Genomic DNA, 25,278 nt, shown 5'->3' on the forward strand with positions numbered 1-25,278 from the left:
GTATTTTTTCTAATTTATTGAACTTTTCGTAATGTCCACGATAATTTCATTAAAATGTCACAACTTTTTCGTGGTTTTCGTTAACTTCCACAAGAAAGTCGTATTTTTCGTAAAGACTGCAATCATTTCGGAATTTATTCAAGCTTTGGTATCGTGACTATCTTTTGGCCAAGTTGGGAAGGCTTTCAAAATCATGCATTGAAGGTTTCAAAGCCAGAAAGGTTTTTGGGCCATTTCTGAACGTTCAGATCCGAAAATTTTGTGACTTTCAAAACGAACCATAATATTTTCGTACGACCGATAAAATAATTTTCGAACATCAGAAATTATCGTGGTTACTCTAAATTTTTGGCATATTGTGATTTTAACCACAAAAAAATTGTGTTAATCGGAAACGTAATACAGTTATAGGAGATATTTGAGCTGCCTGATAATATTTTAATGAACTGAGAAAATTTAAACCATCACTTTTCTTATGTTTACATAAAATGGCACCCAAAACACAAGGGTAGCCATGATTCCATATGAACCTGTTTAAAAGTTTTTGTGAAGTAATGAGCCCAGTCTTAGGTACTGGAATAAGTAGGGAGTGAAAAAAATATAGTTTTGGTAAAATAAACATCTTCGTCCTAACCAGGATATTTTGTATTTAGTCCATTGGGATAATAAGTTCTTACTTTTTTTCCCACATTGGAGGATAGTTCAATTTGTAAAGAGAGTATACCTGGAGCGTGAGGTTTATTCATATATTTTCAAATGGGTAGTTTTCCAGGAATCCAAATGGGTCTTTTTATTAACAGTGGAACCGTGAGATACTCCTAGTTTAACAACTCTAAGGGTGAAGACACATGGAGCTACTTAGTAGCAGCTACTTGTCACAGCTATTAATGTGCACTAAATAACATGGCTGCGTGCGCTAGGAGCTCTCTCCAGGTGCAGGTGGCTCACCTGCGATGAGGCTGTATTTAAAAAAAACAAAAAACACAGGATAGGATAAGAAAGAGTACATAAAAAAACTGTTGAAGGATAACTAGATGGAAAAGGAAGAACAAAACAAAAATTTTAAGCAACTGTATAACCATGGCAGCATAGCCAGGTACCCCATAGGCCAACTACTCTAAAGGAGATAAGGGGGGGGCTTACTGCACTGACAGTAAATCCAAGAAAAGGATTTACCAGTAAGAAAATCTCATTTTCTCTAGGCTGCTCTTCCTGTCCTGCAGACGTATGGGGACATCCAAAAGCTGTACCATAACTTGACTGGGAGGCAGGCCCGGATTTGTGGAGAAGCCATAAAGGCCTGGGCCTAGGGCGGCAGAAATGTAGGGGCGGCACGCCCCCCGCAACAGGGTTTTTAAAGTTTTTTTCCATTCGGAGCGGTGGGAACATCTTATGGGACTTTAAATGTGTGCGTATGCGTGCTCGCAGGTGGTTGTTCACTCGTTCGCGCATGCGCGTTGGGGGGGGGGGGGGTCAACGGGGGTGGCCTAGGGGCGCCCAGAAGACAAATCCGGCCCTGCTGGGAGGGATAAGAAGGCCCAGCAACCACTTGCAGCAAGGCATGTCCAAAGCATGTCCAACAGCCAAGGCAACTATGATGGGCCAGCAGAACTTTGTACATGTGTGAACTGGAAGCCATGTGGATGGTTGTATATTATTCTGGAGAGGCTGTAGTTCCGAGGAGCAGAAGTAGTGACTCTTTTGCAAAAGGAAAATTGGCTATTGTAGGAAAAGGAGGACTGGTCCCCCATTCCATACACTCAAGTTCATGTCATCAGTGCAATACCTGTTTATATTCACTATTAAGTTCCAGGTCTGGCAACTATTTAAATAACACTTGGAAGGGATATAGCCTTCAAGACAACCTTGTTTCTGTAGATGACTGACAAAGGTTCATTGGTGGAGAAAGAATGGAGTTCAGACTCATTTTCACTTGGCAAGAGAATATGTAAAATATGGTATTTGAAGCAAGGTACAATAATATAGGTTGAGTGGTTCGTCCTTTGTGAAGAATCAATTAGGGCCCCTTAGGGACACATGGTTCATGTAGGGAGGATTGTTATACTATCAAACTGCTTAAAGGGGAACAATCATGAAAAATGTTTTTATAATATTGAAAATATAAAGTCTAGACAAAAATTTTGACAATTTATAACTTGCATTGTTACAAAGTTATGGAAAATTACTGAAGCAGCCTCCCATCTCCCACCCTTCAGAATCTCTGGCTCCCTGGTCTGCGTCAGTGACGCAGAAATGTGTGAGTGACAGAGCAAAGTGGAAGCTCATTTGCTGTGGCATGTCATGTGGCCACACTCAACAGCAAACATGTGCAAAGGGAAAATAAAGGAATGGAGCCGGGCTGGGTGCTGGTGAAGCTGCATTTGTACATTAACAGTAAAGCAACTTGTTGTTTATATCCATATATACACAGCACTTCAGGCATTTGGGTTTGTGCTGCTCACGAGCAGGCTTAGATCCGTCACCCTCTTGCAATTTACACATGCAGATACAAATCTTACTTCAATAGCCAGATACAGATGTAACAAGAGTGTATAAAAGAGAATTCCTCCATTACAGTGACACATCAATTTCAGCAATATTACAGAACTCAGTTGCAAAGGCAACTGAGTGTGTACAGCCACATAGATTCCTGTATGTTGGATTCACAGACACCTATGTCTCTCAGTCAGAGCTCTCATGTAGGCCGACTAGCCAGACTTTCAGCTTCTTGATTGGCCAGCTGTCTAATCAGTCCCACCTGGTCAGTCTGTAGCATTTACTCTGTAATAACCAGTCTTCCTAACAAATCGATTAGCAGGGGATATGTGTCTTCTTTCATGTTTTTCTCATACATTACCAAAAAATAAATTTCTAGGTGTTCGTTAGTACCAGAGTAAGTTAGGTTGAAAAAAAGACACACGTGAATCAAGTTCAACCTTAATGCTTATAAATAACCTGCAAAACTGCTGGCTGCTGAGAGGAAGGCAAAAAAAACCCTTCCGATGTCTTCCTAATTTGCCACAGAGAGGGAAAAAATAACTATGCATGCACTATATTTGTTGATCAGGCCCAGAGGGGGAGAAAATAACTATGCATGCACTATAATTGTTGATCAGGTTAAGTGCATTCTGCACTGAGAGTAAATGCACTCCTAAAAGGAGGAAGGCAAGTACAGAGAATAGCACTTCTATGGCATCTGCTGCTCTGTTGCCTACATGTTGTACTAAAATTAACCTATAAGGTCACAGGACCTTACTGTTACTGAAGTTAACCAGACGGCTGTACCTCTTGGAGGCCAATGAATCCCCTAGGCATGAGCAAAGGGGAAATTAGCCCAAATCCTCTTCTGGCCTCCTGGGCCATCAAAGAGGGCCCCAGAGGGAACCCAATAATTGCAGCCACCAACCAGGATCTCCCCACTTAGCAACCGTGTTTATTGTTTTGAATGTACACCTTGTCAAAAAAATTCTGATGACAATGTACATGAAAACATGTTTATTTTTGTATACAAATGTAGTCTTGTTTGTTTTTATAATTTTTCAGTAAACTTTGAGAACAAAAGAACAACTATGTGTTTCTATTCATGAATTGTATTACTTTGCCTATAAAGTTTTATGTATTCCAATGTAGTGGACTTTATTGCTGAGATGTTGTACTTGCAGTTTATCATACATAATTGCGATACAGCCACTGTTACATTTAGGTTCATATGGAGAGGGAGACAACATTGTTGTTTAGTCCCATATAGATGTGCCAGTGCATGTGCCTTAATAATGGTACAATGTATCTTATTATAAAAATGCAAAATATATATTGTTGGCTTTAGCCAATTGACCAGCTTGATCGTACAGGCATATACAAGTTTTTGTATAAAAGCCTGTGCCTGTGTTTTATTCACAACAGAGATTTGACAAAGAACAGGGTACTTTTAAATTGTTAAATTGCATTTTGCTCTATCAAATTAAAGAGTTAATTTGTCTGAAGTAAGAACAGATTGATCCATGTGCAGTCTGAAAAAAGAGAAGTTGCTCTTTCAGTCTTTATGCCCTTATTCAGCTCTTTCTCTTACTTGGTCTTTTAGTCCCCTGTCAGGAGAGAAATTGCTATTTTTGCTCCCTGAACTTAAATAAGTTAAAAGTAATAAAATTATAAAGGAAATAATGCATCCCATTTTGTAAAATATAAGGATATTATAAGTCACCCACGGAGTTCGATGACCATATATGGCCATGAGGACAAGGGCCATGGAACACTATTTCAAAGAGTCACGTGACACAAATTACAGTAAGCATCATTTATAAGGATATAATTTACAGGATATTCATGGCTCGTGTATTATATACACATGTGAATTGGCAAGTAACCCTTCATTAGTTTTAACTGCTGATGCAGTTAGTTCAATTTATAGTATACATATGGCATTTCTATTTGTTTTTAGGGTTTAGCTCTCCTTTAAATTTGGATATGACAGGGTAGGTATACATATTAATTGCTTGGTTACTTGTCTTTTTTCAATCTAAGTTACTAGTTACATATCTTACAGATAACCGTTGGCTTTAATTATGTATATCAAAATTAATTAAAATGTAATGGGGGAGATCAAAAGGTTTAGATCAGCCCCTCTTCACACATATTGTGAGACCTAGCCCCAATAATACCCAGTCCCAATTTCAGTTCTCAAGCTAGTTTCTTTATGGCTTTATTTTTCCTATTAAAACTTTTTAACTCCTGCTGGGTACTTATTATTAAATAGACTGACTTTTGATCCCTGAGGGGCAGTGGATATTGAAGGAGATTCCTGTTGGACTTTGCTCAATGTTGTCTTCTTGATTGCTGCTGCTGGAATTTTCTCCTGATCAGCCAAATACTGCAACTCCCTGTATCAGAAGGCAGAAGGTTCTATTGTCAGTCACAGTAACGGAAAGGGACAAAGTAAGAATATGAATACAGCAATCAGGAATAAGGAATGGTTCATATGTTCTCTGAATAAATGAAATCACAATTCTGTTAAATGTTATTGACATTGAGAAATATTGGACAGATATTATAATTACAAAAGTCCATCACTATTATTTCAGGGATTCACATTTAAATTAAAGGAGAAGGAAAGGCTAATAAAGAGTTAATCTCAAGCTGCAGGCATACCTTCAGTTCTCTCAATAGTGCTCTTAAGTCTCCCCAAATTTCACCTGTTCAGATGATCAGAAGCCAAACAGGAAGAAAAAACACTGAGCTGGGTAAAGAAAGTTCCCGTAATGCCTCACTCCTGCACCGAGACTGAGACCAAGTATACATGCTCAGTTAGTTAAACTATGAGGAAGCTTCCTGCTGATTGGCTCAGATCCACATTCCTAAGCAGGGGGTGAGTTCTTAGCATTCTTAAGGGGGGGGGGGGAGAGCAGGAAAGAGGAGACAGCAGAGAGCTGTGTGTCTCTGGCACAGGAATTACAGACACAAGAAATCTTTTCACAGAGAAGTCAGTGCAGCGTTTCTGTGAGTGCTTATGGCTGTATTTACATAGACCTTTCTGATAAAGCTTACTTAGATTTTACCTTTCTTTCTCCTTTAAGCTTTCGTATGGCACTGATATTCTGAGACAATTTATAATTGGTCCATTTTTTATTGTTTATGATTTTTTAGTTATTTAGCTTTTTGTTCAATAGCTTCCCAGTGTGGCATTTCCGCAGCTATCTGGTTGCTAGGGGCAACCAGGCAGTGGTTTGAACCAGAGACAGGAATATGAATAGGACAGGGCCTGCATAAAAATATAAGTTACAAAAGTAATGAAACTGTAGATTTTTGCTTACTCAGGAAATCATCCAAGCCACTCAAAGGCATCACGTCATTTGGAAGGGCATTTCCCAACCTCACTGCGCTCCTATGCTGCTTCAAATTAAGTTCTGTTCCTCTTATCTTAGAGCAGTGATCCCCAACCAGTGGCTCGGGGGCAACATGTCGCTGACCAACCCCTTGGATGTTGCCCTCAGTGCCCCAGGTAGTTATTTTTGAATTCCTGACTTGGTGGTAAGTTTTGGTTGATTAAAAACAAGATTTGGTACCAAATAAAGCCTCCTGTAAGCTGATAGTGTGCATAAAGGCTGCCTAATAGCCAATCTTAGCCCTTATTTGGCACCTCCATGAACATTTATGATGCGTGTGTTGCTCTCCAAGTCTTTTTACGTTTGACTGTGCCTCACAAGTAAGAAAGGTTGGGGACCCCTGTCTTAGAGGTTGCCTCTGAAGTGTTGATCATTTTAATGGAAAAAAGAGACCACCCCCTATTATACTGGCCCATGCATAACCAACTATAAACAACATTGGAAGCTAAATTCATCTTTTACAAATAGGTTTACAAAATACACTAATGAACCATTTATATATCAATCTAAGTAAATGAAAAATGCCCTTTAAAATGGGATCTATACATTTTTAAATACATTTAAAACCGACAGATGATTTATATCCTTATATCTAACTCATCAGTGGTGGCTTACACACAGAAATAAATATTTGTGTTCAATCAATATAGTAGTTTAATAAGTGGCAGAGACACTTCCCTTTTAAACTAAGCAGTCATAGGGAAGCTGCAATAACCTTAAACATTCTTGCAGCCTTAGCAGGCACCTACAGGTGTGCTCTGTTTGTCACTTGTAAAGCTCATCTCCATGTCTAAGCAGCAATAATAAAATATGAACTTTTACATCAATCAGACTCAAAATAATAACATATCTATGGCTTAGAGCAGTGCTGTCCAACTGGCGGCCCGCGACCCCCCTCTGTGTGGCCCCCCACCTGTCTGGCTGCTTTGATGGCTTACCTTTGAGTAAGCATTAAATGGTATCAGTACTGAGATTAACTGGCCCCCTGCATGGTTCTCACCTCAGATTCAGGCTGTAATCAGGCTGTATTGTTTAAACATGTAATCCCCTGTGTTTTTCACACCTTTTAATACCTGCATTGTTTACCCTCTGCAGTGTTCACACCTCAGGCTCAGACTGTAATCACTCCCATTGTTCACTTCTTCACACCTCAAACATAGGTACTGTAGGCAGAGTATGGCACATACAGCCAGCATAGGGCAGGTAGAGTATGGCACACAGAGGCAGCATAGGGCAGGCAGAGTATGGCACATACAGCCAGCATAGGGCAGGTAGAGTATGACACACACAGGCAGCATAGGTCAGGGAGGGTATGGCACACACAGGAAGGGTAGGGCAGGCAGAGTATGGCACACACAGTCAGGGTATGACACTCTGCCTGTGTGTGCCATACTCTGCCTTCCCTATGCTGCCTGTGTGTGCCATACTCTGCTTGCCCTATGCTGCTTGTGGGAGGTGAACCTGGCAGGGGTTTGTTGTGGGAGTTTGTTAGCAGTTGGAAATAGCCATTAAATGGTCCCCTAAGGTGTGTAATTATGTACTGGGGGTTGCTCTGCTATCCACAGGGGAGGAGGAGGCATATGTAATTTAAGGGTATATCTTAATATGACATAATTCTTTCACATATGAATGATGGTTGATATCCCCACTGTAAGGACCAAGCATTTGGGATTTTGCTGTGCTACCACCATTGTGATAAAATAGGTGTGGTTTGAAGTGGGTGTGGTTTCAAAAAGGGGAGTGGTCAAAACTGGCTTCCATTAGCGGCCCTCCACCATGTATGCTAGAGAAATTCCGGCCCTCGGCACCGTAGAAGTTGGACAGCACTGGCTTAGAGTATTACCTGGTTCTGATGCAGGAAGCCTCCACAGCATTAATAAGTAATGAGCGGAATCCTCCACTCTCTAGGAAGTGCAGGGCATGGATTGTGGCTCCACCTGGTGAACACACATTATCTTTAAGCTGTCCTGGGTGCTGCTCAGATTCTAGAAGCATTTTTGCTGCACCCTTAAAAAAAGTGAACAAAGAGAAAATGTATTACTTTTTATTACTCATTTCCTTTTGCTCTAGTCTGAAGGCACTTTCTGCACCTTTACAAGACTAATTTCCACCCTCTCACCCAGCATAACATATTACCAATGCAATATGTTTTATTTTTTTGGGGACAAAATTTGTGCGGTCTGATTGAAGGAAAAAGAATATGATGGTTCATAATATATTTACTGTTTCCCTTATGTCAGGCAGCACATGCTAAGATCTTTTTCAAACCAGACAGCACAGCAGGGTCAAAGCTGTAAATTCTCATTGGAAAACTGCTTCAAGTACTTGAGAGTTTCAAATGCTGCTTCCTCTTAGGATGACAATTTTAGTCCATAATACATTGTTATTTCAGCATGTGTTACTTCCAAGCAATTCCTCTAGTGCAGCGTTTTTCAACCACTGTTCTAGTGTGCCGCGAGATGTTGCCTGGTGTGCCGTAGGCAGGGCACCAATGTACTAGGGGGCACTGCTCTTGGCACCAATGTACTAGGGGGGCACTGCTGCTGGGCACCAATGTACTAGGGGGGCACTGCTCTTGGCACCAATGTACTAGGGGGGCACTGCTGCTGGGCACCAATGTACTAGGGGGGCACTGCTGCTGGGCACCAATGTACTAGGGGGGCACTGCTGCTGGGCACAGAGTTAAATTTTTTAACATTTTCTAATGGTGGTGTGCCTCGTGATTTTTTTCATGAAACAAGTGTGCCTTTGCCCAAAAAAGGTTGAAAAACACTGCTCTAGTGGAGTGCATGTTCAACTCTGAAAAAGTCACTCTTCTAGTTTGTAATATTTAAGTTCTTTAAACTTACGTACAAATAGAGCAGATACCCTATTTGATTTAACAAAGGCAATGTTTAAACATCTTTAGCATAGGCATACATACATTTCATGACTCAACTGTATATAGGTGGTATATAGCTGGTCAACTGTATATAGGAAGAAGAAATTTACTAACCAACATAGCCTGAGCACCTAGGCGGACTGCAAGGCGTCTTGGAAGTCCCATTTTTACTCCTCCATCTGCAAGAGCGTCTAGAGCTGTGAATGACTTAGAAGAGATGGGAGAAAATACAAGGGATAAAATGCAATGCTTGCATATCACAAATTTGACATGTTTAACATGTAACATTCCAAATCTATAAAGATGGATGCATGATATCAGTGCTAATGGTTTCAATAACAAAGAACTGTTCACAGCTTGGTGCAACTAAAACTTTGCATAAACCCAAAATAAGGTGCACAAACTATTTTTTATAGCAAAGTTAAAAAAAAAAAAATCTTGCATATAGTTCACCTGTCTGAGAACTTTGTCAAGGTTACAGGATGACGTGTATACTGCTATGTATACTGTGTATAATGCTAGTTTGGTGAAAGACTGCCCATACCTTTACCATTAGTGTATAAAAATAAAAGAGTTGATTTTTACCGTCTCAGTGAAGCTGTGAAAATCCTAAGATCAAATAATATGTATAAAAGAATCATATAATAAAATAATTCTACTACTACTAAGTGTTTCACTATGTCTATGACTTAAGTAAAGTCTTACATTTGATAGAGCCATGGGGACCATCCATTTTGTAATATTTCAGGGCATCCTCTATTGCAGTGATCCCCAACCAGTGGCTCGGGGGCAACATGTTGCTCACCAACCCCTTGGATGTTGCTCTCAGTGCCCCCAAACCAGGTAGTTATTTTTGAATTCCTGACTTGGGGGCAAGTTTTGGTTGAATAAAAACAAGATTTACTACCAAATAAAGCCCCCTGTAAGCTGATAGTGTGCATAGAGGCTGCCTAATAGCCAATCTTAGCCCTTATTTGGCACCTCCATGAACTTTTATGGTGCTTGTGTTGCTCTCAAAGTCTTTTTACATTTGATTGTGGCTCACTAGTAAGAAAGGTTAGGGACCCCTGCTCTATTAATATAGAAAAACTTATATAGAACGGCTATTAGATTACCATTGTAACAATGAGGTTAAAGTACATATTACGATTTTAGAGACTTTTTTTTTAAGATCAGCAGAGGTTCCAGTTGTATTGGCATCATAAGGTGGTCTGAAATATATATTTATGTACTTAGTGGTCCAGTATTTTTGTACCATATGACAAGACCAGCTCATATGAAGAATTGTTGCCCTAAATTTGCAACATTTTGGACATTTAACTAAATACATTGCAGATATCCTCTATGTAGAGAGGAGTGATCTATGCAACAATATGAAATACAAAATGTTATCCTTTGCTGCTACTGTATATTCCTGGAGGGATTCCAGAATATCTTTCTATATTTGTTTTATAAAGGATGGGATGTCTGCCTGCCATTTCTGGAACAATTTTGTGAACACAAAAAGCTCTGCATCATCTCAAAATCTCGTGTATGTGCCAAAATAGGGGACCTTGTGCCCATGCCCATGCACTGGCTACACAATTGTGACAGCCAAGCTATTGAAATACCATTATAACATGTATGGATACTTAAAAAAAAACAAACTTAAAAGTGGGGTTTATGTTTAATTAGTAAAGGACTTTTATTATACAGCTCTTATCTAAGGGGCTGATTTACTTACCCACGAACGGGTCGAATGGAGTCCGATTGCGTTTTTTCCGTAATGATCGGTATTTTGCGATTTTTTCGTATGTTTTGCGATTTTTTCGGATTCTTTACGAATTTTTCGTTACCAATACGATTTTTGCGTAAAAACGCGAGTTTTCGTATCCATTACGAAAGTTGCGTAAAAAGTTGCGCATTTTTCGTAGCGTTAAAACTTACGCGAAAAGTTGCGCATTTTTCGCGTAAGTTTTAACGCTACGAAAAATGCGCAACTTTTTACGCAACTTTCGTAATGGATACGAAAAACTCGCGTTTTTACGCAAAAATCGTATTGGTAACTAAAAATTCGTAAAGAATCCGAAAAAATCGCAAAACATACGAAAAAGTCGCAAAATGTTCGTTTTCAAGTCGGAACTTTTCCAATTCGGGTCGGATTCGTGGGTTAGTAAATCAGCCCCTTAGTGTCTATATCTTTTCACCTGACCATTCAAAACACTTGGGACTCACCACCAAACACCACTCCTGTCTAGCAACAGGCACATTTTGCTTGTAAACTTGAGGTGCTGAATTTTTGAGCAATTCCCATCAGTGAGTATCAAGGAGCCAGGGCTTGGCAGTGGTTTTTAGAAATGCTCTTGGGAAAATGTACAATCACAAGAAATAGTCTACCATTACCAATAAATTTTTTTAGTGGGGTTGTCCTTTCTGGGAGGTGCTTAAGTCATGTATCTTCAAGATAAGGGTTCTTTTCCTTCATAACCCACAGTCAGAAGTACCAAACACTTGAAGGACCCAGGGCTTGGCAGTGGTTTTTAGAAATGCTCTTGGGAAAATGTACAATCACAAGAAATAGTCTGCCATTACCCATAACAATTTTTAGTGGGGTTGTCCTTTCTGGAAGGTGATTAACTCATGTATCTTCAAGATAATGGTTATAAAGTATGATAAAGTAATGATAAAGTACCAAACACTTGAGGATTGATTTGCCTTGGCTCGGAAAAAAAGTATTTTCTTTAATTTATAGCCTAAAAATTTCAAGCCTGCAAGTTTGACCCCAACTTAGTAAGGATTAGTAAGGCAGTTTAAAATTTGGCCAAAGCTTCCTAATCATTCCATATGAACATTTGGAGCTTAACTGTATTTCAGCGTCGACAATAAGAGAATTCATATCGCATCTAGAGATGATTAAACAGGATACAGAAACGTAGAGTTAAGTAGTGTTCTTAATGCTCATTTCCACACTCACATAAGCAGGGCCGCTGCCACTTAAACCAGTCACTGCATCTATAAGGTCCTCCTCCACCTCAGTGCAGAAGCCTACACTCTGCATCAACTGTTCCAAAAGCCTCCCATCTTCCACATCTGCGTGTGTCCCTGTGGCATAGACTGTAGCTCCTTCTCTAACTACTACTGGAGTGTTTGTCATGCACCGGATTACTTTGGGAGATGGATGAAAAGATCCCAGTTTCTAATGAGAAAGAACGTAATGTTTTTTAATCATACCATAGGCGCAGTATTATGGTTATTATAAAAACAATCAAGACCAATTGTTAGTTGCCTCTGAAAATCACTTGACAACATAATTAAAGTGAATTTAAAGCTGAACTACACCTTTAGTTACATGACAAAGTGCCTCATTATTACCTTCTCAATAGAACTAATGGTGACACCAGCAGCGCAAGACACAACCACATGGCGGTCCTCAATATCAGACCCAATTTCATCCAACACAAATGGGATTATAGGAGGTTTCACAGCAAGGAACAGGACATCACTACTCTTCACCGTGTCCTTGTTACTGGTAGTGAAATTGATGCCAAGTTTCTGGAAATAAAATAAGCATAAAAAGTTGCGCAGATGAAGACTCTGAATGTGAATAATTATAAATCTGTATAATACCACCAAGCAGGTGAAGATAGACGTTAACAGGAGATATAGTATGTAAATTTAGTATGAAACAAAAACTGGAAGTTTCAGAAAAAAATAAAAGAGAATCTATGCGCTATTTCATTCAGATAAATGATATCAGAATACACCCATTTTTATGTCTACACTGGAATTTTTAAAATCTATGTCTTATTTAAGGCCAATGCTCCAAGGGGAGGTTAGTTGCCCTGGGGCCAAACGATCAAATTAGAACAACGGGTATAGGCGTCTGTCGGGTCGGGGACTGCATCAATAAGCCGATGCCGTCCCTGACCGATAGAAAAATCAAACCTGCCCAATCGAGATCTGGCTGATTTCATCTGGCAGGCCCATGGTTATTGCCCATGCACGGGCTGATAAGTTAGAAACCCAAATATATATGTATATTTCAGAGAGCAAAAGGATCATGCAAAATTATGAAAGGAATTAGGGCACTGTGAGAGCAAATTGTGCCCTTAGTTGACACTTTACAGCATGTACAGGGCTGCTGCTATACCAGGCTACTGCCTCAGTCTATTTCTACCTATTTTTGCTCCTTGCCTGGCCAGGTCACTGATGCTGGTATTAGTTGCATGTTTACAGAGAGCAATTAAATGAAATATCTTAGACATCCTGTACCTACGTCATAAGTAAAAACTGAGCATGCTTAGGGCTTGTGATTAAATGCACAACTAAACAAACTAAAATAGAGTTTATTTGCCTCTGTAGTTAATTAAGGCTCTTTAGTACAATGATAAATATTAACCCAGCATTTCCTACCCTTAACCCAGCTACAGTTGGCAGATCAGTGTCAGGAGAGCTTGCTGTGATCTTGTGAGCAGCCAGTACACCTAGAAGAAAATGCAGACCTGAAAATTAGAACCGAGTGTATTTGCTACAGTTATAATATATATTGCAATATCTTGTCCTATAAAGTTTTTCTTTTTTTTTAGTTAAAATCTAGCACTTTAGTTGTATAGTTCAAATGGAAAAATATTTTTTTTTGCCTAGCTTATCCTGAATGGTGCGACAACCTACACTGCCATTAAGTGATAGAATCTCACACATTTTACCTGCCACAGTAAAGCCCCTCACTAGGGCATAAGTCAGCTGGCCAGCTCCTATGAAGCCCACACTCATGATTGTTTCTGTATTGCTGTTAAGAGAGAGTGATGACCAAGATGGAGAATGCAATGCGGACACCTGAAGTAAAAAACAGAGATGGGGACACCATAAGAGATGTTACTCCGTATTCTCAACTTTAAGCTCATTTGCCCAGCCACACCTTTTATTTAAAAGAGAAAGCCGATGAGAAACTGCATTTATGCTATCAGTGCTTAGTAGTCATATGCTCCATGCTCCTTTTCTCTTGAAGTTTCATTTTTTTTCAGGACCATTACATGCTTGTATTACAAATATATTCCATGTCTGCAATTAAGCAAATAGGATGACCATCTGGCTCCCAATTGCATTTTTTCCATGCATAAACCTCCTTTGCCATTCAGGACACATAATAATGTAGCTGGGCCTCAAGAGCTACTTTATATTGGTTTTAGCTATCCAGTCTAAGTTTAGCAAAGTTTATGTCAACACAAAATATACTGTAAAAAAAATATTACATATTTATATACAAGCACTGCAATGCAGTCACCCATACAGGAGCACAGGCATCTCATAAAAAAAAAATACCCTGTTTGAGTTCACCTCAAACCTCAAGTTATTTCCCTTGTGGGAGGGGGCAAGTCGCCCCCTCAAAATTTGTTTTTCCTCTGCTCCTACCTTCTACTTTTGTTAAAGAACAACAACAAAAAAAGAAACAGAAAAGACTTTTCTCCTGGTTGCCAACAGTACCTGCCTCCATCAGAGCCACTTCTCAGAAAGTGACCAAAATAGAAAGAGGTTTTGTGCAAACTATGGCCAAGTGAAATTAGCATCATTTTAGTTTTTTTTCTTAAGATCATGCACATTTATTGAACGTTATATCATTTACAATAGGACTCTTACAGATCTTGTTATGAAGACTTCATCACAAAACCCTTTATACTTATATAATATTTTAATCAAATGAAACAGATTATCTCACAGAGTCAGTGACATACAGAGTACAACTTAGGTAAACTGAAAAGAAATTAAAGCAGATATTAAGTTTTGTTAATCAAATGAAAATAACTGAAGTGGTTCACAAGCTATTCATAACACAATATTTATAACTGTATACGCCTTATAATCTATGCTAGTATTTTCTTTATCTGAAAATTTGGCATAACTATTTGCACACATCTTACGGATTAGAAATCTATTATTTATTTGAGGCCTCTTGGGCTCTAACACAGTCCTTCTTATTGTGCAGTAAAGCTGTCAGTTTCTCCATAAGACTGCTTTAAACCATCTCTAAACTGTGTTTGTGGGGGGCTGTTTAATGCAGGGGAGTCATTATTTTAGCTGCTACTAGTACTTTAAGTAGGGTCCCTGGTTTCAAACTTATATAGTAGTAGGATCGTTAAAGGGCTTATTGTTACATGGCCCCCTTATTACTGTCTCACATATCTATTTCACCTGGTCCCAGAAGGGGTTTATTACTGGGTATAGCAGCCAATGCGTTTCCTACCTCTGTTTCACATCTCCACACAGCTATTGGAATATATCAGACCCATCTTATATAACACTGTTGGTTCAATACCAGCAAGATAAGAAAATATAATAAGATGATTCTTTATACGTATTACTAATAGAACACTTTATGTTTGTTTTGAAAAATTTCCTCCACTCTTGTTCTGAGAGTTTAATATTTAATTCTGATTCCCATTTACACACATAGGAAGGTGGGTTTGAATATTTACAATCCAAAAGAATCTTTTATAAAATAGATAGGCCATGTCTAATGAGAGTTTCTAAGGCACACCAGGATTGAAAGAATGGTAAATCCCTATATTAGAGGTGTCTGTCATTAACATAATGTTGCAACTGTGTCTGTCATGAAATGCTTGGAAGCCACAGTGTGTCATGAAGTAGTTAGTGGTATTTTGGGAATGTGGCCACAGTGGATGAGTCTTTTTTTTTTGGACACTGTGCACAGGATTTAGTAATACACTTTTTAAAGTATTGGGAGGTGTGCAGAGATCTTGCTGGCATATTTGGGATTGATTAAATTATCTGAATCCATTTTTTGGCCAATTGTATTATTAAACAAAGAATTTCATACAAATGCCTTCTCATAACCTTTAAAGCTCTTTATTCCTCTGCATCTCACTACCCTCACTTCTTTTGTGTCTCCATATGTTCCTGACCGACTCCTCTGCTTCTCTCTGAGCAACCGCTTGACTGCACCCCCCACTACTGCCCTTTCCCATCTTAACCCTTCTGCTCCTTATATTTGGAATGCCATCCCTGATTTCCTCTGGAGAGAAAGCCAGAAAAATGTAGAAGTGGAAGGCAAACAGTTTGAAAACTATAAAAAATAAATAAAGACCAACTGCAAAGTTACTAGGAATATGCAATTCTGTAACATACTAAACGTTCATTTAATCTGTAATAAAATTGCTAATTAAGTAAAAAAAAAAAAATAAACAACACTACTTCCAAACCCTTTTCAGTACATCATACATGAATACAAGTTACTTATTAGGTGTTTAAAGTAAATAAACAGTCTGTTGGTTTTTACTTCCAAGTGACACAAAGTATAAATGCAGTGGTGTATGAGTAAGCCCGCTTGTGCTCCCTATAACCATCCCTGCATGCTATTTAGCTACTTACTTTGAGTTTGGAAATATCCCCACGTTGTATATGTTACCAGCAGCAGCAGCAGTCTCCTTCTTGCATCAGCACTTGCTTCCCTTCCTCCCATGTGACTTTCCTCCAGGTGCCTGCAGGGTCCTAATGCTCTCAGCTTCCTGTCTGCTAGTCCTCAGGTAACTCTGAACTAATTTATGTTTTATATCATCTGCCCTTTTATATACTATTTTTGTTTTGTTCCCATTAATAGAGTCCATACTTTTATGCTGTTAGGGGAGAAACAAGTGAGAGCTTTAGGACCCTGCAGGCACTGTGAGGAAAATCCACATGGGAGGAAGGCAGGGTTGCCAGGTTGGCGTTTTTTCTGCCAATTTGGGCTACTGATTTAAAGCTCATGCGGGCTTCTAAAGTACAAACAAGCCAAAGGCTTTTTGTCCCTAGTGTACCTGGCATGCCTTTCCCAATGCATGTTGGGTAATGTAGTTTGTATTTATCAATTAGCCTACAACTAAGGTACTGTAAAACTGCATTACCCAGCATGCAATAGGTCTGATGTAAAGAGAAGCTCCCTATTCTACTCTACAGCTTTGCAGCTGTTCTAACCTCTCAGCCCCAACCTGTCTGCATTACAACCAAATTCCTGCTCTACACTCCTAATACAGGTATGGAATCTATTATCCAGAATGCTTGGGACCTGGGTATTCCAGATAGTGCTGGGCGGTATGACCAAAAATTTATATCATGGTATTTTTTTTTATTATATCGGTATCACGGTATTTGACGGTATTTTTTTTTCCCCATGCATGATTAGGTGACCACCCCAAACACCCCCCCCCCAACACCCCCCCCCAACCCCAAACACCCCCCATCCAACCCCCCATCCAACCCCAAACACCCCCCCATCCCCTTCACATAAATAAACCTTACGGGCCAGGCAGCCGCAGGCACCCCCGACAGCTCACAGAGCCTCCTGGCAATTTTTCTTACTATTTCCGGGTTGCGCGCGTGACGTCAGCGTGCGCGTGACGTCAGCGCGCACGTAACGTCAGCGCGCACAACCCGGAAATAGTAAGAAAAATTGCCAGGAGGCGCCCACACCGGTATGCCGGTAAGTTAAAATTTTTTATCATCTTTTTTAAAAAAAACGGTGTTCGGTATATACCGGTATACCGCCCAGCACTAATTCCAGATAAGGGATCTTTCTGTAATTTGGATTTCCATACCTTAAGTCTGCTAAAAAACATTTAAATATTGAATAAACCCAATATGATTGTTTTGCCTCCAATAAGGATGGTTATAACTTAGTTGGGATCAAGTACAAGGTACTGTTTTATAATTACAGAAAAAAAGGAAATTTTCAAAAATTTGAATTATTTGCTTACAATGGCGTCTGTGGGATATGGCCATTTCGTAATTCGGAACTTTCTGGATAACGGGTTTCAAGATAATGGATCCCATACCTGTAAGTAACTTATATTTATGTATGAAGTACTGAAAGGGTTTGGAAGGAGTGCTATTTAACTCTCTTTTTCCATTTTTACTCACTTTTTATTAACTGTGTTATAACTAATTCAGTTTTAAAACATATTCCCTTTTTCTCTGTATTTAAAAAACAGAACTAACTGCCTCCTAGCAATCTCCAATTGGATGAACCAACGCCACCACCACAAACTGAACCCAGCAAAAACTGAACTAATGACCTTTCTGCCTCAGCCTGGTCCTACTCCCCCCTTTACTATCTCTATTGATGACACCCTCATCAACCCTGTCGACTCAGCATGTTGTTTGGGGGTGGTCTTTGACTCTTTTCTCTCCTTCTCTGACCATATTAAAACCACTGTCAAAACCTGTTACTTTTTCTTACGTAATATTACCAATATCCCCAATATCCATCCCTTTCTTTCAACTGTAACATCTAGGATGCTTATACATGCTCTCATTCTATCCTGACTAGACTACTGTAACCTGCTACTAACTGGCCTCCCCAACTCCCATTTCTCCCCCTACAGTCTGTATTAAATACTGTTGCTAGATTTCTCCTCCTCTCATCTAGAAGAGTTCAGGCCCTTCCACTGTTAAAGTCCTTATCATGGCTTCCTATTAAACAAATCTTACAAATTCCTTCAAACCCCCCCATTTCTCTGCCCCTCACGACATCTCTCCATACGTTCCTGGTCGACTCCTCCACTCCTCACAGAGCAACTGCTTGGTTGTATCCCCCCCCCCCCACTACTACTGCTGTTTCCTGCCTTAAAACTTTTTGTTAGGGATGCATCAAATCCACCATTTTTGGATTTGTCCGAACCCCAATTCCTGCATAAAAGATTTGTGCGAATACCAAACCAAATCCTAATTTGCATATGTAAATTAGGATACAGAAGAGTTAAAGAGCGACGTTCATAGCAAAAAATTACATGCTTATGTGACAAAAAATTACATGATTTTAAGGATTTGGATTCGCTTAAGCCAGGAGCGTGGATTCGCCTGAATCCTACTAAAAAAGGCAGAATCCCAAACCGAATCTTGGATTCAGTCCCTACTTTCTGCCTTGCTGCCTCTTACATTTGGAATGCCCCCCCCATTTCCTCCGGAGAGAATCCTCCCTCAGTCGTTTTTAGAACTAAACTTAGTTACCTCTTGGAGCACTCGCACAGAGCCTGATCTGGGAACTAGCACTTATATTGTACTGTCACCCACTGTAACCTATGTTACCCTCCCATTTCGATTGTAAGCTCTATGGAACTCCATCCTCTTTCATTGTTAACTTATTGCAACTGTACCTTGTATTTATTTGTCTTTATAGTTATACTTTATTTATCTATTATTATTTTAATAATTATTTTATTAATCTATTCTACTGTACAGCACTGCGTACATACAGTGGAGGAAATAATTATTTGACCCCTCACTGATTTTGTAAGTTTGTCCAATGACAAAGAAATGAAAAGTCTCAGAACAGTATCATTTCAATGGTAGGTTTATTTTAACAGTGGCAGATAGCACATCATAAGGAAAATCGAAAAAATAACTTTAAATAAAAGATAGAAACTGATTTGCATTACCATTGAAATGATACTGTTCTGAGACTTTTCATTTCTTTGTCATTGGACAAACTTACAAAATCAGTGAGGGGTCAAATAATTATTTCCTCCACTGTAAATAGCACTTTATAAATAAAGACATCTATACAGTACTTTGTACTTGATCCTAAGATAAAAATAATCCTTATTTGAGGCAAAACAGTCCTATTGCATTTATTTATTGTTTAAACAATTTCTTAGTAGATTTAAAGTATGGAGATCCAAAATACAGAAAGATCCCCTATCTGAAAAACCCCAGATCCTGAGCATTTTGGATAAAATGTCCCATATCTGTTTATGGTACAGGTTTCAATCTGTACTAAATTGGTCATTAGCTTTAACAATGGAACCCCTTTTCTGTAACTTTCAAGTGTATTGTTTATCTCTTTTTTCCTTTTGAACTTAATAAAATTAAAGAAAAAGGGACCCTTTATTGGAGCTCCAAACTTATCTGCTATGGTCCCTTGTCCATGTATCAAATGAGTAATGAGCATGTCCTAACGGTCCCTGCAAAAAGGGTTCAACTTGGATCCCTAGTGATCCAAAATATATTGTAATTAAACATTGCTAAATAAACTGAATGCACTCACACTATTGTTTTGGTCTCCACTGGATTTAGTGAGAATATGTTTCACTTTCCTTCTATATTTAGAGGAGTATAATGCACTGACACATTCTATGTCCCCTTTAAGTTGTCCGTACACTGGCAGAACCTGTATGGTATCCAACTGCTCAGCCTCTGAGCCAAATAGACGGATACAGAAACAGTACAAGTGGCTGTGCACTGGTCAGCAGATTGAATAAATTCAGTCTATAAATTTCTGTTAGCAACCCTTTTCCCCATACAGGGCGCACATTGCATATTTCCACTGTGATTGCAGAAGATGAAAAAGCATACCTTTTCTGCTATCCAACAGGGAGGGGGAAGGAGGGAGAAGGGGGAGCAAGTGATTCCATTTTGGAATGACAGTGCGTGGCATGTCACTCACACAGGGCCTGGCAGCACATCCAATCACAAGGCAGAGGGGGCGGGGCAGCAGATGGACTACCAAGCAAGGAGGCAGGCTGCAGGATCAGCTGCAGGATCAGTAGCTGAATTGCCTAGGATGCAATATGTGCCTTCCCATCTGTAAATAAGCCTTGCTTGTCTCCAGTGCCCCTGGACCCATACGCCTTGGAACAGGGCAAATGGATCAAATGGGGCTTATGAATGAAACATGCAGTTCAGCCTGTAATTGTCATATACATGAACTAATGCCCTATTTCACTCCAGGGGTTTTTACGAATATTCTCTCATTTTTGCTTAGTATACCAACCTAATAAACCTTAGTAAAAATCATACCTTTTATGTTATCCAACAGGGAGGAGGAGGAGCAAATGTTTTCATTCAGCTAACGGAGAACCCAGCATGCATCATGTCACTCACACAGGTTCTGGCAGCACATCCAATCAGAATTAGAGGAGGGCAGGGTGACAGATGGACAGCTAAGCAAGGAGGCAGGCTTTAGGATTAGCGACTCATCAGCCCAGGATGAAATAAAGAAGAGTTTGCAGGAATTTATGACCAGCAAACAACATTTATTCAATGGCAGTTCTGGTTGTAATTGTCATATAGATAAAGTAAAGACAAAAATTTTGATAAACAAATGTTGATGAAAAACAGATAAATCGTTTTAATATGGAAGTAACAGGAAAGAAGGCTATAGCCTCTAAAAATATATAAGTATAACATTTATCTGAAACAAGGTTTTGTTTTGTTGGTAAGCATAGTAGCCCTGTTTAGTATGGAAAGTATCTTGGGTTCTTTTGAAAACATCTGTATTTTCCTAATGTGAGGTTTAGCATTAAAGGAACAGTAACACCAAAAAATGAAAGCGCTTTAAAACTGGTGTGTTTGCTACAGAAACACTACTATAATTTATATAATAAGCTGCTGTGTAGCCACGGGGGCAGCCATTCAAGCTGGAAAAAAGGAGAAAAGGCACATGTTACATAGCAGATAACAGATAAGCTCTGTAGAATACAATAGTGTTTTATCTGTTATCTGCTATGTGCCTTTGCCTTTTCTCCTTTGAATGGCTGCCTCCATGGCTACATAGCAGTTTATTTATATAAATTATAGTAGACTTTTTTGAAGTAAACATTCAACTTTTACCAGTGCAGGGCAGCAGCACATTACTTTTTAGTTACTTTTATACACTTTCATTTTTTTGTGTTACTGTTCCTTTAATATCTGCAAAGGATTTCTTAGCTTCATGTCCAGCCTTACCTCCATGGATCAAATTTAGACCAAAGTGGTAGGAGGAAGCAACATTAGGGGAGATTTGAAGGCAGATGCTGCAACTGAGCAAGGCTTTCTTAGGCTGCTCACATGATTTAAGTTTTGGCCAATAAAAAAAAAAGCTGCAATTTAGCACCAATTAGGAAGCAATAAAAAGGCTCAAGGCAATAATTTGTTATATAAGCCTTCTTGGTCTGCTTTGACTAATGTAAAGCCTGGCAGCAGACTTATAGTATTGGCCACCTTAAACTTGATGGTTACTAGGGGTTGATACATTATATGTGTTTTTAAGTCCTGATCACACAATATGGCGACCAGAGGTGATAAATATAAGGTGCAATTAATGCATTTCAGGAATACAAGTACAGAAATGCAAAATTAAAACCTTTTTTTTATCAGAGAAAAGCGAAAAGAAAAATGCCATGAAGTTTCTAGTGCATAAAGAGACTGCATCCTCCCAAAAGCACTAAGTGAAGTTGTTTGTCCTGTGTAAACTCACTCTGGAAATGTGCAGATTACTCCCTTCTTTTGAGCCATTGACACCCTGTCATTGGCTGAACACTTAAGTGACAGTTTTATTCCCTGCAAGCTCACTTTGGGCATTTGCAGTTTATTCCACTCATCTAGCTCTAAAGATTCCCAGAAATAAGTTGGTGATTGAAGCTTGTGTCATTGCCTGTAAAGACCGACCTACAGGGTGCAGGGTTACAACTAAAGCAGCCCAAACGGGTCCTTTTTAAAAAAATTATTTTCATTAATTTTTTGTCATAAGAAAACAAAGAAACATTGCCCGTAACTGATAGGAAGGCATGAAATACAAACCAGGTTGCATTAAATATTCAGCCAATATTTGTTAAATGCAGGGATGAGCAAAATAATTTGCACAACCATAAAATTCTCTGCATGTCGCTTCCTTTGACGTGTGGCGCTTTCTCTAAAGCGCGTTTCATTTTTTTTAACGCGTGCTTCATTCTTTTGACGTGCACCAACAGAATTTTATGGTCATGCTGCACGCACGTGAATTATTTCCCGATGCCCTGCCGGACCAGTCCAACCCTGGTCCAGTAATTACTGCTTGTGGAGCCCAGGGCTCCAAAATTTTAAGGAAATTATCATGAGGTTTCAATAATATTGAGGTTATTTTCTCATTAATCATAATTTCAGTTACAGATTCCTTGCATTGGGAAATTGGGAGGAAGGGAGTTTGCCATTATTAATTAATTGTTTGGCTGCTGTAAATACATAGCTAAGTTCAGTAGGCTATCTAGGCATATAGGTAATGGAATAATCACGCCAAATACTCTGGTGCAAGAAAGCTGGGCTATTGGACAATGCCACCATATGTGGCCCATTGTACCCTCACCTCCACCAATGGACTACCTGCTATATGTCATAATAAAAACAATATTCATCAAGGGACTTTAATATGTATGCAGGCAAGCCTTTGCAAGTATCACTATTATAATGTGATCTGCCAGCTTTCTCATTATTAAATAGAATTGCCTGAGAAACAGATGAATAAGGATGCCAATAAGAACAAATTGCAGGCAGACATATGTGCCTCAAATCTTACTTTACTATGGGATACTTTTAAGATTAACAGTGTTTTAGTATAACCTGATCATTTCAGCCATTCCACGGATTCCTAGGAATGACCCCCCCATATTTTGGGAGCATATTGTGGTTAGTTAACTATTTCTGTTTTTGTGCAGAATACAGATGTCTGAATTTCTGTGTAAAATGAGAAGCCTGTGGTAAGGTGGGGAGAAGATACAGCATTAGAATCAGCTGCATTCATTCCACGCATTCCTCAAATGCCTATGCCATGCACACTATAGACCAGTTTTGACTGTCACATTTTGTAGAAAGGCCAATCAGCTGTGATGCTGAAGCAACTTCTGGTACAGGAACAATAAATTATTAGATCAAGGATGGAAACAGTAATAATTTTTATAGATTCACACATTTGTTTTCATAAATCAGACCTCCATTTTTTTTACAGATGTTGAATTCTAATGAGAAAAGCAAGCAAAATAGGAGTAGGGAGTCGGGATGGAAACAGAAATAATGGTTATAGATCCACACATTTCCTTTCATAAATGAGACCTCCATTTTTTTTTTACAAATGTTGAATTATGACAAAAGCAAGCAAAACAGTAGCAACACATTTACCATAACTTACTTTGAAACTGTATTTGATATTTTTAAGGAGAAGATTTAATTTTTTCTTGCTACCTACTTTCTTTTCTACAAAAACTGCTCCTGGCATCCTTGTTGTAAAGCTGTTGTAATCCCATTAAGAAAATCCTCACATTTGTTACACGGTTACCAATAAGTCCATTCAAACACCACATGGATTTCAGATATTTTATGCAATGACAAAACCATCACCATTTAAAATAAATATTTTTGAATGTTAAAAAATAAGAGCAACAAGTACAAAGATTATTTTCTTTAGATGGCTTGAGTGTGTACTGTCACTTTTCTGTTCCTGCCCATAGCAGTTTGTGTCAGCATCATGACACTGGTCCCCATTTCCCTTAAAGTGACTTGTCCCTTGTATTCAGCGCTGAGCCACAATGCGTAGCCTCTGTGTATATACCAAGTCTGCAATATACAGTATCAAATTGATGTGTGTGAAAATAGTAACTGCCAGCTGACTGTCCCATGGGCATTGTCCCCAGGTGCAGCGTGATGGCCTTCTTGGTGATCCATACTTGCTGTCAAAGAAATATACCGGCCATATGACTGCAGCACTCATGTACATCAAAATGGCCAGTACAGTGTATATAACTACAAAGCGCTCAAAGGGGCAACGTAGGCTTAGTGCACGTCCAGTAATATTCAGTATAATCACCACCATGGTGACAGCAAAGCAGAAACTATACACAGCGACACACCACTGAGTTGCCACAAATTTCTTGTACTGGCTTTCACTTGCCAAGGCTCCAAAAATGACACAAGCCAAAAAAGCTTGGACAACTTTTAAGAGTCCAGAAGCAGTTGCCATATAACTGCAAGGTTGACCAGGTTTGGCCCGGGTCAGGAACACTTCCACAGCATAAGCCACAAACAGTAACGCAGCACAAACGCTGACAGCCAGACGGAAATACTTGGTACTACAGTCACTAGAGGAACAGTTCAAAGATGTGAAGTACAGAGGGTATATTACAGCAGCTGTGAGAGTCATGAGGGTAGCTAGCATGGCATAAGCAGCAGTGAAGTTACCCCAGGAAATGCTACGCAGGCATGACTGAAGCCTTGTCAGCTCACAAGTAACAATAAGAATTGTGAGGGCAAAGCAAAAGGCCCAGACAAACACGCAGAATGTCCCATGAGCTGCACTGAAGCCGGCACGGTGCAGCACTAGGCTGAAAGTTGTACAACCGAATAACATCTGCAGCAAGCGTACAAATCCCACTTTGGACCAAATGGCATCCACATTTAGGTAGGCCCCCCCTGAGCCATCCATTTTGAAACCTGGCGAGCAGCGAAGTGAGCAGGAGACTGAAAGAAAAAGAAGTGACTACTCCAGCTTCTCAGTGTGCTTATAGGGCTGCCACTGTTCTTGGTCTGTGACCTCAGTGCATCACTCAAAAAGGAACATGCTTTGTGTATTAATAGTATGTATATTTATAGTGTTAGACTGGGTAGTGCTTAGCAGCAATGATATGAATTCGTGTTGATTACAGACAGACACATTCCATAGGACACCTGTTACAGATTGCAAATACTTTGAGAAGGAAGAGTGGGACAAAAACAGCACCCAGTTCTATCAAACAATTATACAGTTAGTAGGGAAGCTTTTGAGGA

General features: G+C 39.4%; 2 protein-coding genes across 2 annotated transcripts; both read right to left on the bottom strand.

The window, feature by feature from the left end:
* Positions 1-3,480: 3,480 nt before the first annotated feature.
* pycr1 (pyrroline-5-carboxylate reductase family, member 1) lies at positions 3,481-16,495 on the bottom strand. The gene is given in 8 exon segments (NM_001015942.2): positions 3,481-4,877; positions 7,723-7,886; positions 8,875-8,967; positions 11,714-11,935; positions 12,112-12,291; positions 13,153-13,223; positions 13,446-13,575; positions 16,126-16,495. Coding segments are annotated over 7 exon segments (963 nt in total). The 5' UTR covers positions 13,513-13,575; positions 16,126-16,495; the 3' UTR covers positions 3,481-4,711.
* A 6,902-nt stretch (positions 16,496-23,397) lies between these two features.
* On the bottom strand, positions 23,398-25,030 carry myadml2 (myeloid-associated differentiation marker-like 2). Its single transcript, XM_002937307.4, has one exon. It carries the CDS (start codon positions 24,935-24,937, stop codon positions 24,029-24,031), a length of 909 nt encoding a protein of 302 aa, XP_002937353.1. The 5' UTR covers positions 24,938-25,030; the 3' UTR covers positions 23,398-24,028.
* Between the last annotated feature and the right edge of the window lie 248 nt (positions 25,031-25,278).

This window comes from Xenopus tropicalis, chromosome 10, assembly GCF_000004195.4.
Source record: "Xenopus tropicalis strain Nigerian chromosome 10, UCB_Xtro_10.0, whole genome shotgun sequence".
Lineage (NCBI taxonomy): Eukaryota > Metazoa > Chordata > Amphibia > Anura > Pipidae > Xenopus > Xenopus tropicalis.